Raw genomic sequence first — 14738 nt, forward strand, 5'->3', positions numbered from 1 at the left:
ATCGTGCAAATATGCCGAACATACTTGCACAGTGGTAGGAGCTCCAGGGAAGCCGAAATCTTTTCTTCTACTTCAAGGGTTCCAGCTGTTAGATCTTCCTGCCAGATTTCCTGGCTCTGCACCCTCCAGTCACAGTCTCACTCCTCCTGCTGCCTTGTCCTTCATCCAAAGTAAACAAAACAAAAAACATTAAACCTTTTTGTAATAGCCATAAAAGACACCCAAAGTCCCAACAGATTTAAGACCTAGATAAGTGGTGCCATCATCCACCCAAAACTGACGTTTTGTGTGTATTGAACCTTTTGTTTGTTTTGGATGAAGTGGGAAAGGGTTAAAACCCCTGTCTGTTTATCCCTTGCTGTCTGTGTTTCTTGAGATTTCCCTTCACTTCCTGTCTGGGAGATGCAACAGGAAACAAAGGAAAATATTTACAATGTGCGGGCAATTCCCACTTTGGAAAGAGTGCAGATTCTTAGAATTACCGACACCTTCCTGGATTTTTTTTTTTTCACTTTCTGTACCAGAAATGTTGATCACCAGGACCAATAGTGGGGCTGATTTTTCTAAGTGGGGACATGGACAACAATGAAATTGGGTTCAAACCCTTCCAACGCTCCATTTTAAAAAAATAGCGTCACTTAAATTGCTTTTTTTTTTTTTTTTTTTTTCTAATTGACTCCCCCCTTCCCTCTATGTGCCGCCCACTAGGACCTATACGCCTTGGTTTTATCCCGCCTTGATTACTGCAACTCCCTCCTCACTGGTCTACCGTTACACAGGCTATCCCCCCTTTAGTCTATTATGAATGCTGCTGCTAGACTCATACACCTTACCAACCAATCAGCAACTGCTGCTAGACTCATACACCTTACCAACCGATCAGCGACTGCTGCTAGACTCATACACCTTACCAAAAAAATCAGCAACTGCTGCTAGACTCATACACCTTACCAGCCGATCAGCAACTGCTGCTAGACTCATACACCTTACCAACCGATCAGCGACTGCTGCTAGACTCATACACCTTACCAAAAAAATCAGCAACTGCTGCTAGACTCATACACCTTACCAATCAATCAGCAACTGCTGCTAGACTCATACACCTTACCAGCCGATCAGCAACTGCTGCTAGACTCATACACCTTACCAACCGATCAGCGACTGCTGCTAGACTCATACACCTTACCAATCAATCAGCAACTGCTGCTAGACTCATACACCTTACCAATCAATCAGCAACTGCTGCTAGACTCATACACCTTACCAAAAAAATCAGCAACTGCTGCTAGACTCATACACCTTACCAACCGATCAGCGACTGCTGTCCCTCTCTGCCAATCCCTTCACTGGCTTCCACTATCCCAACGTATCAAATTCAAAATACTAACCACAGCTTACAAAGCCATCCACAACACTGCCCCTAGCTACATCACCAACCTCATCTGCAGATATCGCCCACTCCGCTCCTCGCAAGATATCTTCCTCTCTAGCTCCCTCATCACCTCCTCCCATGGTCACCTCCAGGACTTCTCCAGAGCCTCTCCCATCCTCTGGAACACCCTACCACAGTATGTCCGGTCTGCCCCCACCCTGTCTGCCTTTAGGCGATCTTTGAAAATTCACTTCTTCAGGGAAGCCTACCCCACCTCCACCTAAGAACTGTACTTGAATAACCCACACCAGATCATCCCCCGCAGCTATCACCTTTTGTATCACCTCCCCCTCCTTTAGATTGTAAGCTCCACGAGCCGGGCCCTCCTATTCCTTCTGTTGGAATGTATTGTAATTGTACTGTCTCCCTTATATTGTAAAGCGCTGAGCAAACTAGTATGCAATGCATACTAGCACATTATGGCTTTAACTTGCCTTTTTTTTCCCAGATGCAGATTACTACTGCTTAAAAGCCGGCCATAGATTGATTGAATCTCAGCCAGTTCAGCAGGGACTGCCCGAGATTTACATAGTCTGGCTGAAAAAAGACAAAAGTCCATCCACTTCAGCCATTAAAAAAAAAAAAAAAAAGTTATCCTATACCCACAGTTGATCCAGAAGAAGGCACAAAATAGCCCAGCAAAGCATGATCTGATTTGCCCCTGCAGGGGAAAAAATTCCTTCCTGATCCCCCGAGAGGCAATCGGATATTCCCTGGATCAACTTTACCTATTAATAATCCATCTATGGGCAGGCTGGTTGTGCTGAAGTCAATCCATCGATCAGTTTCAGTACAACCAGCCTGTCTGGTTGTCACTGCCGGTGGCTATAGCTGCCAGCAGGGATCATCGTTTTCTGCCGGCAAGGAAGGCTCCCTGCTCGTAGAACACAACAGTGCTGCAATAGTGATTCCCCCATCAACACTGACTGTGTTGATGGGGGAATTTATCAATTTTCTTTCCTTCCATCCATGGTGTAAGTTAAGAAAATGATATAATCTATGGCTTTCTTTACCTTCAACCCTGATCCTTTACTGTGTGACCAGGGGCGGACTGACAACTCATGGGGATCATGGGGCCCCTGTGTCCTTGCCCAAACTCAAAAAAGCCTATGAAGAAGGTACCAGGGGCATCTCATGGGGCCCCCTACTGACCCCGGGCCCTTGGGCAGTGCCCGAGTTTCCAAATGGTCAGTCTGCCCCTGTGTGTGACCCCTCTTGGGACCACACAACCTTTCCTTCGAAAACAGCCACTTTGTACTGCTGTTGTGCACCACAGTCCCATTGATTCCTATGGTAAAGCCGTACTCAAGGTGGGTTCAAGCAGTCACTTGGATTGTTGATTTTTTGGACCGTGGCTTGCTTGCACAGCACAAAGACACCAAGTTCATATTAAAGGCTCTGAATGGGGTCACACAGTAAAGTTTGATATATGCTGGGGCTGAAGGAAGGTATAACACTTGTTGGGCAGCACTCCAGGGGGGTGAGGGCAAATCATTAAAGCAAAAGTTGTCCTTTATGTTTTCTTGATAATCGGGTTCTTGTGCCGAGCTGTATTATTTCTTAGTGGATTTACCTTTATATATGATTGATGGGAGCTGGCCACTAGAAAGGATACCGGTTATGTACAGTGAAGTTATGTAGTGTGGTTTGAAATCTATCTGTATATAGTTTGGGGGCAGTTTGTGTAACAGAACCGACCCAGACTGCGCCAGACTACTTCCGTTAGAATACCGCTTCCCCGTCCGAACACCGACAACAGACACCACAGCCGACCATACAAGACTAGACGACACCAGACTGTCTGAACATGGAACTCTTTAAACGCAAACGGGCTTTTTATACAATGCACACTGAGAGGGATCACATGATCATATGCAAACACAGCTATATACAGAAATAGACTTAACACTCTAAACAGTAAGTTCATTAGGTTAGCTAGCTTAGTGACCAAAACAAAAGGTGAATGGGAATTCACACCTAGACAATGGTTTGGTCAATTAGGATTTCACTACAGAGCAGATGGTCTGGCTTCTACACTGGAGTAGAGGAGAGGCCGGCGTGATCAGCTCTTTCAATTCACATGTCTAGTTCAGAATCAACAACCAGGAATATGTTTACGTCTGGAGGAAAAGAAATGTAATCTCCAAACACGGAAAGGTTTCTTCACAGTGAGAGCTGTGAAAATGTGGAATAGACTCCTTCAAGAGCTGGTTCTGGCCAGCTCAGTGGATTGCTTCAAAAAAGTCCTGGATTCTTTCTTAGATACACAGAATATAACTGGATATAACATTTATAGGGAAAGTTGATGCAGAGAATATCTTATTGCCTCTCGGGGGGATCAGGAAGGAATTTTTTTCCCAGCAGGAGCAAATTGCATCATTCTTTTCTGGGTTATTTTGCCTTCCTCTGGATCAACTGTTGGTGTAGGATTATAACTTTTTTTTTCTATGGTTGAACTGGATGGAGTTTTTTGTCTTTTTTCAACCTGACTAACAATGTAACCTTTCCAAATGCCCAGAATGCACTGAAAAACAGTAAATAATTAACTATTTCAGACATTTTGAGAGGAATAGAGAGAGCAGAAGCAGAGAGAGCAGTATGTGTGGAGATGACCTGTCTTTTCTGGTTGTATTCACTATGGATCCCATCATGAGCATAATGCGGCGCGTTCTACCATTGTTTCCTTCACGCAAAACCTGGAACTGACTGCACTGGTGTAGCGGGTCCATGTGAATACATGGAAAATGCTTTGCATGCATTTCTGATGATGAAAACTTTTTTTTTCTACGGTTGAACTGGATGGACTTTTGTCTTTTTTCAGCCAGACTAACTATATAACTATGAATAGTCTTCATATGGCTCATAAATATCACTGTCCCATCTGACGTAATTCCAACCGCATTCTCAGCGTCCATTAGTCACTCTGTGCTCCTAAGAGACACAGGGTGACTTGCACATAAGAGGGATATGGGGAGCTGAGACAGGGGTCTCCCAACCTCTGCAAAGTAAGCTGGGTTCCATGGGCCCCCCACCCAACATGACTCCCGTTGTTCTGTTGCTCTCAGATTCTATTGGTTCCAGCACTGGGAGTCATTTCAGTCTCCATCTGAGGGCCTGTGCACACTGTGGCAGTGCAGTGTGCGGCAGTGCATGTTACATGGGTTGGTGCACAGCTGGGCCATTCATTCTGCACCAACTATGCGCCTTGCCGACAGATATGTGTACGTAGCGTGTGTTGCCAAAAAATGGTGTGTGCGTCCCGTTGGCAATTACGGATGAATTGGGATGCCATTCAGAATGCCATTGCATCATGTTCATGCAGATGTGTTGTAGTAAATTGCACATTACCTCAACACATCGTGCATCCACCGCTGTGAACGGTTTACACACCCGTGTTGGTGCAAAGCTGTGCCATTCATTCACAATGACACCCCAGCGCCCCTTGCCGACAGACCCGCTGCAGCAAATTGCAATCCACCTTCTCTACAGCTTGTACTGAAAAAAAACCGCTGCCATTACTGGCCATCTCCTGACAATGATCCTTGCCTGGCCAGTTGTTGACTTGACCAGGGAAGTCAAAGCACATGATCTGCGTCTTTGTTTTGACAAGTATTGAAGCCAAATAAAGCCAGCCAATCAAAGATCATGCAACCTTTTCTTACAGGAATTGATCATCTTAGGCTGCGTTCACACTAGCCTTGTTAGCCAGCAGCAGATAGGCGTTTGGGAAGCATTTTTACCATTTTCCAAACGCCTCGGAAAATTCTGCACATTGCAGCACATAGTGCTGTTCAAACGGGAGCGTCGCGTCAAAAAGGACGCCTCTGGTCGAGTCAGGAGTTGAAGCCTCCTATTCAAGCCTATGGTGCCGCTCTGCAAACGCCCGGCAGGAGTTTGCGACACGGTTGTGAGGGGGTTGCAACCATTCAAACTTCATTATAGGCGTTTGTGGGGCGTTTTTAACGCTTGGCAAACGCCTAGCAACCGCCGCTAAACCGCGCATGTGGCGTTTTTGGAGTGTTAAAAACGCTCCGCAAACGCCGGACCAACGCTTGTCAAGCGCTACAGGAGCATTTGGCAAGAGTTGGAAAAAAAGTCAAGTGTGAATGAGCCCTTAGAGAATTCCAAACATAGCATTCTCTGTCTTTCATTTGTAGTGTAAATTCTTCTTTGCGCGGTCAGTTGGCGGTTGCGCTCAGTTTTAGGCCTCTGTAGTCGGAGAGCCTTTTCCCTGAGATGGTAAATGGAACGAGTCACATCAAACATTTCAGCGTGAAAAGGCTGTCTTCAGAGCATAGCGACAGACAAATATTTTCCTGCTCTCCAGATTCCATTCCTGTCCCGTGAAATCCTCGACCTCCCGATTCCCGAGACGGAGCGCGGATGAGGGAGACCTCTCTGTGAATGCCTGTGGTTGGAAGACCATGAAAGGGAACTTGGATGAGTCTGAGGTTTAGATAAGATGACAGCGAAATTCCAGCATGTCCCCCCCCCCTCCCCTGCCCTTGTCCCAGCTTATAATGCTCCAGCCTCAGAGATCTTGTCACTGACACAGCCAAAGCACATTTTTCTTTTGTTTTTTTGCTGGATCGTGCTTTATACTTCTTAGCATTGAGGGTGAATAATAGCCATCCTTCAGTATAAACACAGCATAGAACGGAGGCAGCTGGAGGGGTCACTACACTGGCGGATAAAACACTCTGCTCTGTTTCAGACCTTAACCCTTATTCCTAAGCAGGGGCGGACTGAGAACTCATGGGGCCCCCGGGCAATAGGGGATCATGGGGCCCCTGTGTCCTTGCCCAATCTCAAAAAAGCCTATGAAAAAGGTACCAGGGGAATCTCATGGGGCCACCTACTGACCCCGGGCCCTTGGGCAGTGCCTGAGTTTCCAAATGGTCAGTCTGCCCCTGTTCCTAAGAAAGGGCAAAAAATAATGGAAATTCCTAATACTGAAGACCTAATAATGATTGGGGGGACCATTTACAGCTGAATCAAAATAACCAGCTAAATACACAGCTGAAATATATATATATATTTTTTTTTTTTTTTTTTTTACAAACGTTTTTATTAAGAGATTACAAAAACCGCACAATTTCGTGAGGTAGAATATACAACAAGAAATAGGCACATAGGTAATGAACAGTAATATAAAGCACAATCATAACACAATCAAGATCAAGTACATGAAGGAGGTAGGCAGCCAAGGTGGGCAGAACAACCACATAACTAGCAAAGGTTCAATACAGATCAACCCATGATAGACCATCAATCGAACAAGATGTGTTCATGTGTTCTCCAACTGTCCCATTTCCTGTTGAATAAATGCATCCTATCCGACAACGTATATTGAATACGTTCCATGAGCATGACCATATCGACTGTCCGCAAAACAGAGGCCAAAGGGACCATTGGTGACTTCCAATGAAGGCCAATGGCCCATACGGTAGAAACGCAGATACCGTATTTGCCGGCGTATAAGGCGACTGGGTGTATAAGACGACCCCCTAATTTTCTAGTTAAAACATAGGTTTTGGGCTATTATTATTATACAGTATTTATAAAGCGCCGATAGTTCGCTCAGCGCTGTACATTACAAAGGGGGACAGAACATGTGACAGAACAATACCAATACAATGCAAAACATGAAGGGGATCGAGGGCCCTGCTCTTTCGAGCTTACAATCTAGGAGGGAGGGGATGGTGGCACAGGAGGAGATAGCTGTGGGGGATGGAGTGGTAGGAAGAGTGGAGGAGGTCGGCAAGTTAGCAGGGGGTGGGGTAGGCTTCCCTGAAGAGATGGGTTTTCAGGGTGCGCCTAAAGGAGAGGAGAGTAGTTGATAATCTGATGGGTTGGGGCAGGGAGTTCCAGAGGATGGGTGACACCCTGGAGAAGTCCTGGAGGCGGGCATGGGAGGAGGAGACCAGGGAACTAGAGAGAAGGAGGTCTTGTGAGGAGTGGAGTGTGTGTGCTGGGCGGTACTTGGATATTAGGTCAGTGATGTAGTTCGGGGCAGTATGGTGGACAGCTTTGTACGTCAGTGTTAGGATTTTGAATTTGATCCGTTGCGCAATCGGAAGCCAGTGGAGGGATTGGCAGAGGGGGGTGGCGGAGATGGAGCGGTTGGAAAGGTGAATGCGTCTGGCAGCCGTATTCAGGCTATACTCGTCGTATAAGACTACCCCCCTTCTGAGGCAACACCATTTAAAATCAGATTTGATTAAAAATACACCCACTAATCTGTCATCCCGCTGGATTTGCAATAATACCGTATGTACGGTAGCTTCAGCTTCATACAGTTCACAGTATATATACAGTATACTGCGCTGAGCCAATCACGGCGAGCGATGTATTCTAGTAATGAATACAGAGCCTGCTCGGATTGACTGCGTCAGAGAGGCGGGCTGATGACGTCACAACCTCAGCCAATCCGAGCAGGCTCTGTATTCATTAATAGAATACATCGCTCGCAGTGATTGGCTCAGCGCGGTATACTGTATGTAGCCGAAGCTACCATACAGTATAACCGCACATCCAGCGGGCTGACAGATTAGGGATGTTCGTTTTGAACCAGCTTGGCCCAAACAAACTCAAGGTTCCCATTGTATACCCGGCGTAAAAAACATACCCCAACAATTGGGGGTCGTCTTAAAGTATAAAAAGTCGTCTTATACGCCGGAAAGTATGGCATTGTGAATTCGCCTCATTAGGTTGGCTGGGATCCCCGAAACGGATACACCCAATAAGCAAATTTGCAGGGACAAATCCACGCCGGAGAACCCGCTGCCGTTGCCACCTCCGCAAATCCTACTCCAGATCAAAGGAGGTCCAGGACAAGCCAAAAACAATGCACATATATCTTATCTGAAAATAGAATGTATAATTCTCTCTGGTCACTTTTATGATTCATATTCCTCTGCCAGACAGCACAGCCAGTACTGTGAAGCCACTTTCTGTGTTAGGGCTCATTCACTCTGGCAGTTGGGGGGGGGGGCTGTAAAACCCTGCGGTTGAGCCACACTTTTACTGCCCCACAACTGCTACCCCTTTAGCTGCAGAGACAGTGGATGGGGGTGTATACATGCCACATCAAGAACTAGACCCCCTGGTGCTTTTGGCCGGTGTAGCGCCTGCTCAACATGACCTATGGGCAGCACAGTGGCTAAATGGTTAGCACTTCTGCCTGACAGTACTGGGGGCATTGGTTTGAATCCCAGCCATGGCACCACCTGCCTGGAGTCTGCATATTCTCCCTCTGCCTGCCTGGGTTTCCTCCGGGTACTCCGGTTTCCTTCCACACTCCAAAGACATGCTGGTAGGTTAATTGGCTCCTGTCTAAATTGTCCCTAGTATGTGTATGTATGAATGTGAGTTAGGGACCTTAGATTGTACACCCCTTGAGGGTTAGGGACTTTGAACCATTACTGGCATTGTGACACTTGGAAAATTCACACATCAAAGTGCAGAAAGACGCACCTCTTATAACAGACACTCCCTGCTAATTGACAGTCATTGTGGTGTGACAAATCATTGCAGCTGTGTGTGCCGCTGGGGACTTGAAATTATTTTTTGTTATGTGACTCCTGTATAGCTGTGCAATACTCGTAACCCTTCTTTATATTAAATGCCCAAAATTTCCTACACAGCGGTCGAAACTTTAAATTGGGCAAAATTGCAGCCTAAATTGTGTTCCAGAGAGTTGGTGGGAGTGATTCATATCCAGTCTAACCCTAGGTTCAAATATGTGCGGGTGGTGCCGCTGCAGATCCGCACAAAAATCCATGCAGCCGCACCACCGGCACAGAGAAATGCGGATCCGTGGGCGGGTGTCATTAATTCTAATAGCATGCCGCCCGCACTGGAAAACACAACCGTACTGGGAACCGAGGTTCCTGTGCGGGCTGCATTTTCCAAAGAAATACAGGGACTTCTTTCCCTGCGTGTCACGGGCATAGGAGTCTATTCAAATGAATGGGCTCTCGTGCCCGTGCAAAACGCTGCCCGCATGGATGTGAACCGCGGTGAGGCGGCGTGACGTCTGCAAGTGTGGCTCCTCCCTACGCATTTCGTGCGCATACACATCTTCAGGGATACGCTCACTCTGAATTTGCCTGTGTCGGTAGGGTTACCAACACGGGCGCCAATGCTTGCCTGAATTAGGTGCAGGTAGTTCCTCAGGAAACTGCTGCTGGAAATCTGACATAAGAGGTTTATTGCATCCCCAGACTGTGCGCAGTGAAATCAGAGGAAGCCATTTCAGTCCAGCAGAGGAGCCGCTACAACTGGGCAAGACTGAAGGGAAGGCCTGAGATCAGCGTTAAACTTTCTGATATAATATTGTGTTCTTTCCGTAACATTTTATTATATTGTTTAACAGCAAGTTTGTAAAATGTAAAAAAAAATGACAATGTGTGCCTTTCAAGCCTCGCTTGGCGTTTGGTTTTCTGTTGTGACATAAGGCAGAGTTTGTGTACGCACATTGCTGTCTGCCCTAGAATCCTGATGGAAACTCTGTCTCCTTGTCTTTGCAGGCCGGGAACCAGCACATTTATCAGCCTGTTGGGAAACAAGGTGAGCAGAACAGATCACGCAATGCAGCCGAGTGTTGCCAGTACTATCTAATATTGGTTTCTTTAAAGGGGACCTGTCACATTTGGGATAATACTCATCAATTCTTTTTTTTTTTTTGCATTTTTTTTTCCAGGGCTGCCTCCTTCTATATTAACAAAGCAATTGATCCTCTTTACAGGAAAAGAGGGATTTTTTTTCAGTTCTTTTTTTCTTTTTTGGGGGGAAGGCGAGTTGTGCTTTTTTTTTTTGTTTTGTTTTTTTATGTTCCATAAAATGGAGCTGTGCTTGGAGTCTGATGTTACATTTTCAGTTTATGTGTAGAAGCTGTCAAGTTGATCAGCTTAAGTAAACCACAACTCCAGCCAATTTCTTTCTCCCACTTTTTGGTGCATGGAGAAGGTTTAGAGCCTTTTCTTTCCCCCCTCCCCCATTGTATGCCTGTTTGGGGACATTTACCTTCACTTCTTGGCCTAGGGAAACCTAGTGTGTCAGGATATCACAGAAGGGTCACTGGGACAGGAATTGTGGGGAAATCTTCCTAATAGAGACACAAACCCTGATTTAGTATTTATGTATTCTTACATAAATATTATATAGATAGTTATATATATATATAGATAGTTATATATATATATAGATAGTTATAGATAGATATATATATATAGATAGATATAGATATATATATATATATATATATATATATATATATATATATATATATATAAAACCTTATCTGATCGAGTCCTGGGATCAAAGTATTTATAGGAAACAGTTTCTCGCTATTGATTCCAATATAAATAATAACAATATACAATAACAATAAATAATATATTGTTATATCATTTATTTTGGAAGGTATGATAAGGTGAACGCTTTGAATTTGGGACAACAGAGGAAAGATTTGAGAAGTCCATTGCTGTCTTAGGACCATATCAGACTAGCATTTAAAGTAACAATATCCTCAGGTTTAAAGGATAAGTTCACTTTTACAAAAAAAAATAATGTACATTTTTTTTTTGCATGTAAAAAAAAAGCATTTTTTTTTTCATTAGGGACCTGTAAATAAAGCATTGCACCGACAATCAGCAGATCGTGGGTGTAATGTCACTGTCCTGTCACGGTCTGCATGTACCTCCAATACAGGCAGGCAGTTGCACCGTGGTAGTTCATTCAAAACTGCATGCCGACAGCTGCAAAGACTGTCAGGGTGTGTAGTTTTCCAATTCACTCTCTTGCTTGCTGACAAGATGGACTATAGACTATGGGATTTGTAGTGTGCATAGAGCAGTGTACATGACCACGACTACCGTGCACTACTTATTCCAAACTACCAGAAGTGAGGGGGAAAAGGAGAGGCTCAAGGCTTGCAGAGGACTTTACAAGGAGGCAAAAAAACCCCGTTGGAAATGATTTAATGGAAAATAGATTACAGGTTATTAAGTAGTGGTTCTGCATAGATTATTTTAGGATATTCTTTAGTGTCAGTTTAATTGCTGTTGCAAGTCACTAGTGCCAGTGAGGCAAGTTGTAGTTTGCGATTTCATCACTTTATTCACATTTTTGCAATTTGTCCCCGCTGTGGTTTAACCACTTCAAGTCCAGACACTTTCACCCCCTTCCTGCCCAGGCCAATTTTCAGCTTGCAGCGCTGTCACACTTTGACAATTGTGGGTTCATGCAACACTGTACCTATATGATTTTTTTAGCATTATTTTGAGACAGATAAAACTTTTATTTTAGTGGTATTTATTCATCACTGGGATTTTTTTTTTTTTGCTATATAAATGAAAAAGTCCAAAAAATTTTTAAAAAAAGTGTTTTTCTTATAAAATTCTGCAAATAAATAATCTTCATAAATCTTGGCCAAGATGTATTCAGTTATCTTTAGTAAAAAAAAAAAAAAAATAACCCAAATTAGTTTATCACCAAAGATAATTAAAAAAAAAAAATTATGTTTCTTTTTTTTTTTATATTCTCATTTGTTTTTTTGTTTTTTTTAACATACTGTCACCCTAGCAGTACAGTGTCACCATAGTGACACTGTGCTACTTGTGGCGGGCGATGAATATTTTTTTTTTTTTACACTGATTGCTTTCACACCCATAAAAGCTGTAAAAGCAATCATGTAAGTTAGGGACCTTAGATTGTACACCCCTTGAGGGTTAGGGACTGATGTGAATGTACAATATATATGTAAAGTGCTGCGTAAATTGACGGCACTATATAAGTATCTGAAATAAATAAATACATTTCTCCTTCTCTCTGGCTGCATTCTTGCAGCCATTGAGAAATACTGTGAGAGCTGTGATTGGTCACAGCTTGTCACATGGTACAAGGCTGTTGTGAATAGCCTTGTACCATGTGATCTCTGATCATTCACAGATTTCACACATAGTAAGCAATGATACCAGGAAGTGACATCTTGCTTACTACTATTCATGTGATCACTGATTGGCCAATCAGTGATCACATGATCGGGACCTCACACAGAGGTCCCGTTAAGCGATCGGTGTTCTGCTGTGTCCTCCGGACGCAGTGGGCACCCGATCGCGGTGCCGCGTGCTCACAGGGAGTGCGCACAGGCTGAAAATGCATGTTTATGAACGGCAACCCGCTCCTGCACTGCCCCCATACGGCCGTTTATGTACGTGGGCCGGGCGGGAAGTGGTTAAGCTATTCTACAGCATTGGGTTGGTCTTCTCTGCTACCAGTCGCTCTCTTTCAGCAATTTGTAGCCAAGTCATAAACATGAATGCAGAGCAGTTGTCATCGGTGAGCTCACCTGAAATTCCACTCAAACTCCATCGTGAACTGGCCGAGCGACAAGTCTCTGTAAAAGTTAGCGATTCCATGAAAAGTAATTATTTGCTTTGTGAGAAAAAAAAAAAAGTTGCAAAAAAGTCGCCTGACATAGCCCCAAATAATGTTATTTTGTTGTCCGTTCAGATCACTCGGCTCCACCTAAGAAGCCCCCCCGGCCGGGCGCCCCCAGCCACGTCAGTAACCTGGCCGGGCTGAACAGTCCCGCAGACAGCTACAACGAGGGTGTGAAGGTAGGAAATGCGCATGGACTTGTGTTTAGCGCTTTTGGTTGAGGCATACTGCGAGATCGTGCTTCATTGCCATTCGTGGAATCTCCTCCGATGTGTTATGTCACTCGTCTCGGAGTGGTTCCTGTCTGTGTGTGTCGTGTTGGTTGTATTGTTGCAGAATGCTTTACTTCATCATGACTTAAAGAACACGACAGTCAGAACTAAAAGCAACAAAATCTACATTGGAACACGCCGACACAATAACTGTGTATAGGATACATTCACATCTCGCCATTTTAGGGAACGCTCTGCTTTTTGGAGTCTTATTATTACTATTATTCTCATTACAGGTAATATATAGTTCTGGTATTACAGTTCTATATTGCACTGACAGTTTATGCCTCACATACACATCAGTCCCTAACCCTCAAGGAGCTTACAATCAAAAGTCCCTATCTCAAATGTATACATACACATACCAGGGCCACTTTAGATAGGAATCAGTTACCCGTGTCTTTGGACTGTGGAAGAAAACCAGAGTATCCAGCGGAAACCTACACAAGCACAGGGATAACGTGCAAACTCCATGCAGTCTAACCACATACCTCAGAGCTGCAAGGCAGAAGTACTAACTACTGAGCTACTGTGCTGCGCCTTTTGTTCCTCTATGTTCTGCGGATGTGCATTACTGAGCTGTAAAGAACTATGAGAGGTTTTCCTGCATTGGAAAACCTCTTTGGACAGTAGATCGCTGCTCTGGAGCTATAAACAAGCTCTGCAAACTTCTGCATGCTGGAGCATGTACAGGGGCGGACTGACAACTCATGGGGCCCCTGTGTCCTTGCCCAAACTCAAAAAAGCTTATGAAAAAGGTACCAGGGTCATCCCATGGGTCCCCCTACTGACCCCGGGCCCTCGGGCAGTGCCCGAGTTTCCAAATGGTCAGTCCGCCCCTGGTCCTGAGGCACCCCATTCTAAATTGGAGTGCCTCCAAACTGTCCATAATTTTAAAAGGCTACCGCATTCTAAAATGTGAAAACCTATGTGACCCCAGCACTGATGGGGAGGGTCAACTCATGGGGCCACCGGGCAATAGGGGATCATGGGGCCCCTGTGTCCTTGCCCAAACTCAAAAAAGCCTATGAAAAAGGTACCAGGGGCATCTCATGGGGCCCAGTTAGTAAAAAATAGATTTAGAGGTTCAAATATAAATGACTGTATCACCCAGTATATGGCTTCTATCCAGTAGCCAAAAAATATGCAGACCAACAAAGAGATTAACAAATCTCCTTGTTGGTCTGCATCTCATGGGGCCCCCTATTGACCCCGGACTCTCGGGCAGTGCCCGAGTTTCCAGATGGTGAGTCCGCCCCTGAGCATGTATCTTCCACATAACTTAATGGGCTTTAAGTAACTGTCACTTTAATAATTAAGAAGAAAAGATGACTACTGATGCACTGCCGCCATAATTCCTCTGCTCAGGCAGCCCAGGTGCAGCATACGCTGTCATCGTCATGAATGTATACGCTGCTGTACTCGTGCATGTGATGGTTATGTTGTAAACACGAGTAGAGTGTTCGGAAATTTTTCAATCTTCTACATATATCCATATGCTGTACTCGTGTTTACAGTAGCACTGCCATATACAGGAGTGCAGCAATACACAGTCATTCATGTCAGTGACAATACACCTGGGCTGCCAG

The 14738-nt window shown here is 44.7% G+C and overlaps 1 protein-coding gene across 16 annotated transcripts in view; it reads left to right on the forward strand.

Annotated features, from left to right (window-relative positions):
* PTK2 (protein tyrosine kinase 2) overlaps positions 1 to 14738 on the forward strand; it is a 473957-nt gene that overhangs the window by 428654 nt on the left and 30565 nt on the right. For all 16 annotated transcript variants that reach the window (XM_089654639.1, XM_089654641.1, XM_089654642.1 and 13 more), the window contains 2 exons: positions 9964 to 10003; positions 12950 to 13056. In XM_089654639.1, coding sequence (XP_089510765.1) covers positions 9964 to 10003; positions 12950 to 13056 — 147 coding nt within the window. The remainder of the gene's footprint in view (positions 1 to 9963; positions 10004 to 12949; positions 13057 to 14738) is intronic.

This window comes from Staurois parvus, unplaced genomic scaffold, assembly GCF_062004578.1.
Source record: "Staurois parvus isolate SC_StPar_1 unplaced genomic scaffold, SC_StPar_1.0 ptg000783l, whole genome shotgun sequence".
NCBI classification, from domain to species: domain Eukaryota; kingdom Metazoa; phylum Chordata; class Amphibia; order Anura; family Ranidae; genus Staurois; species Staurois parvus.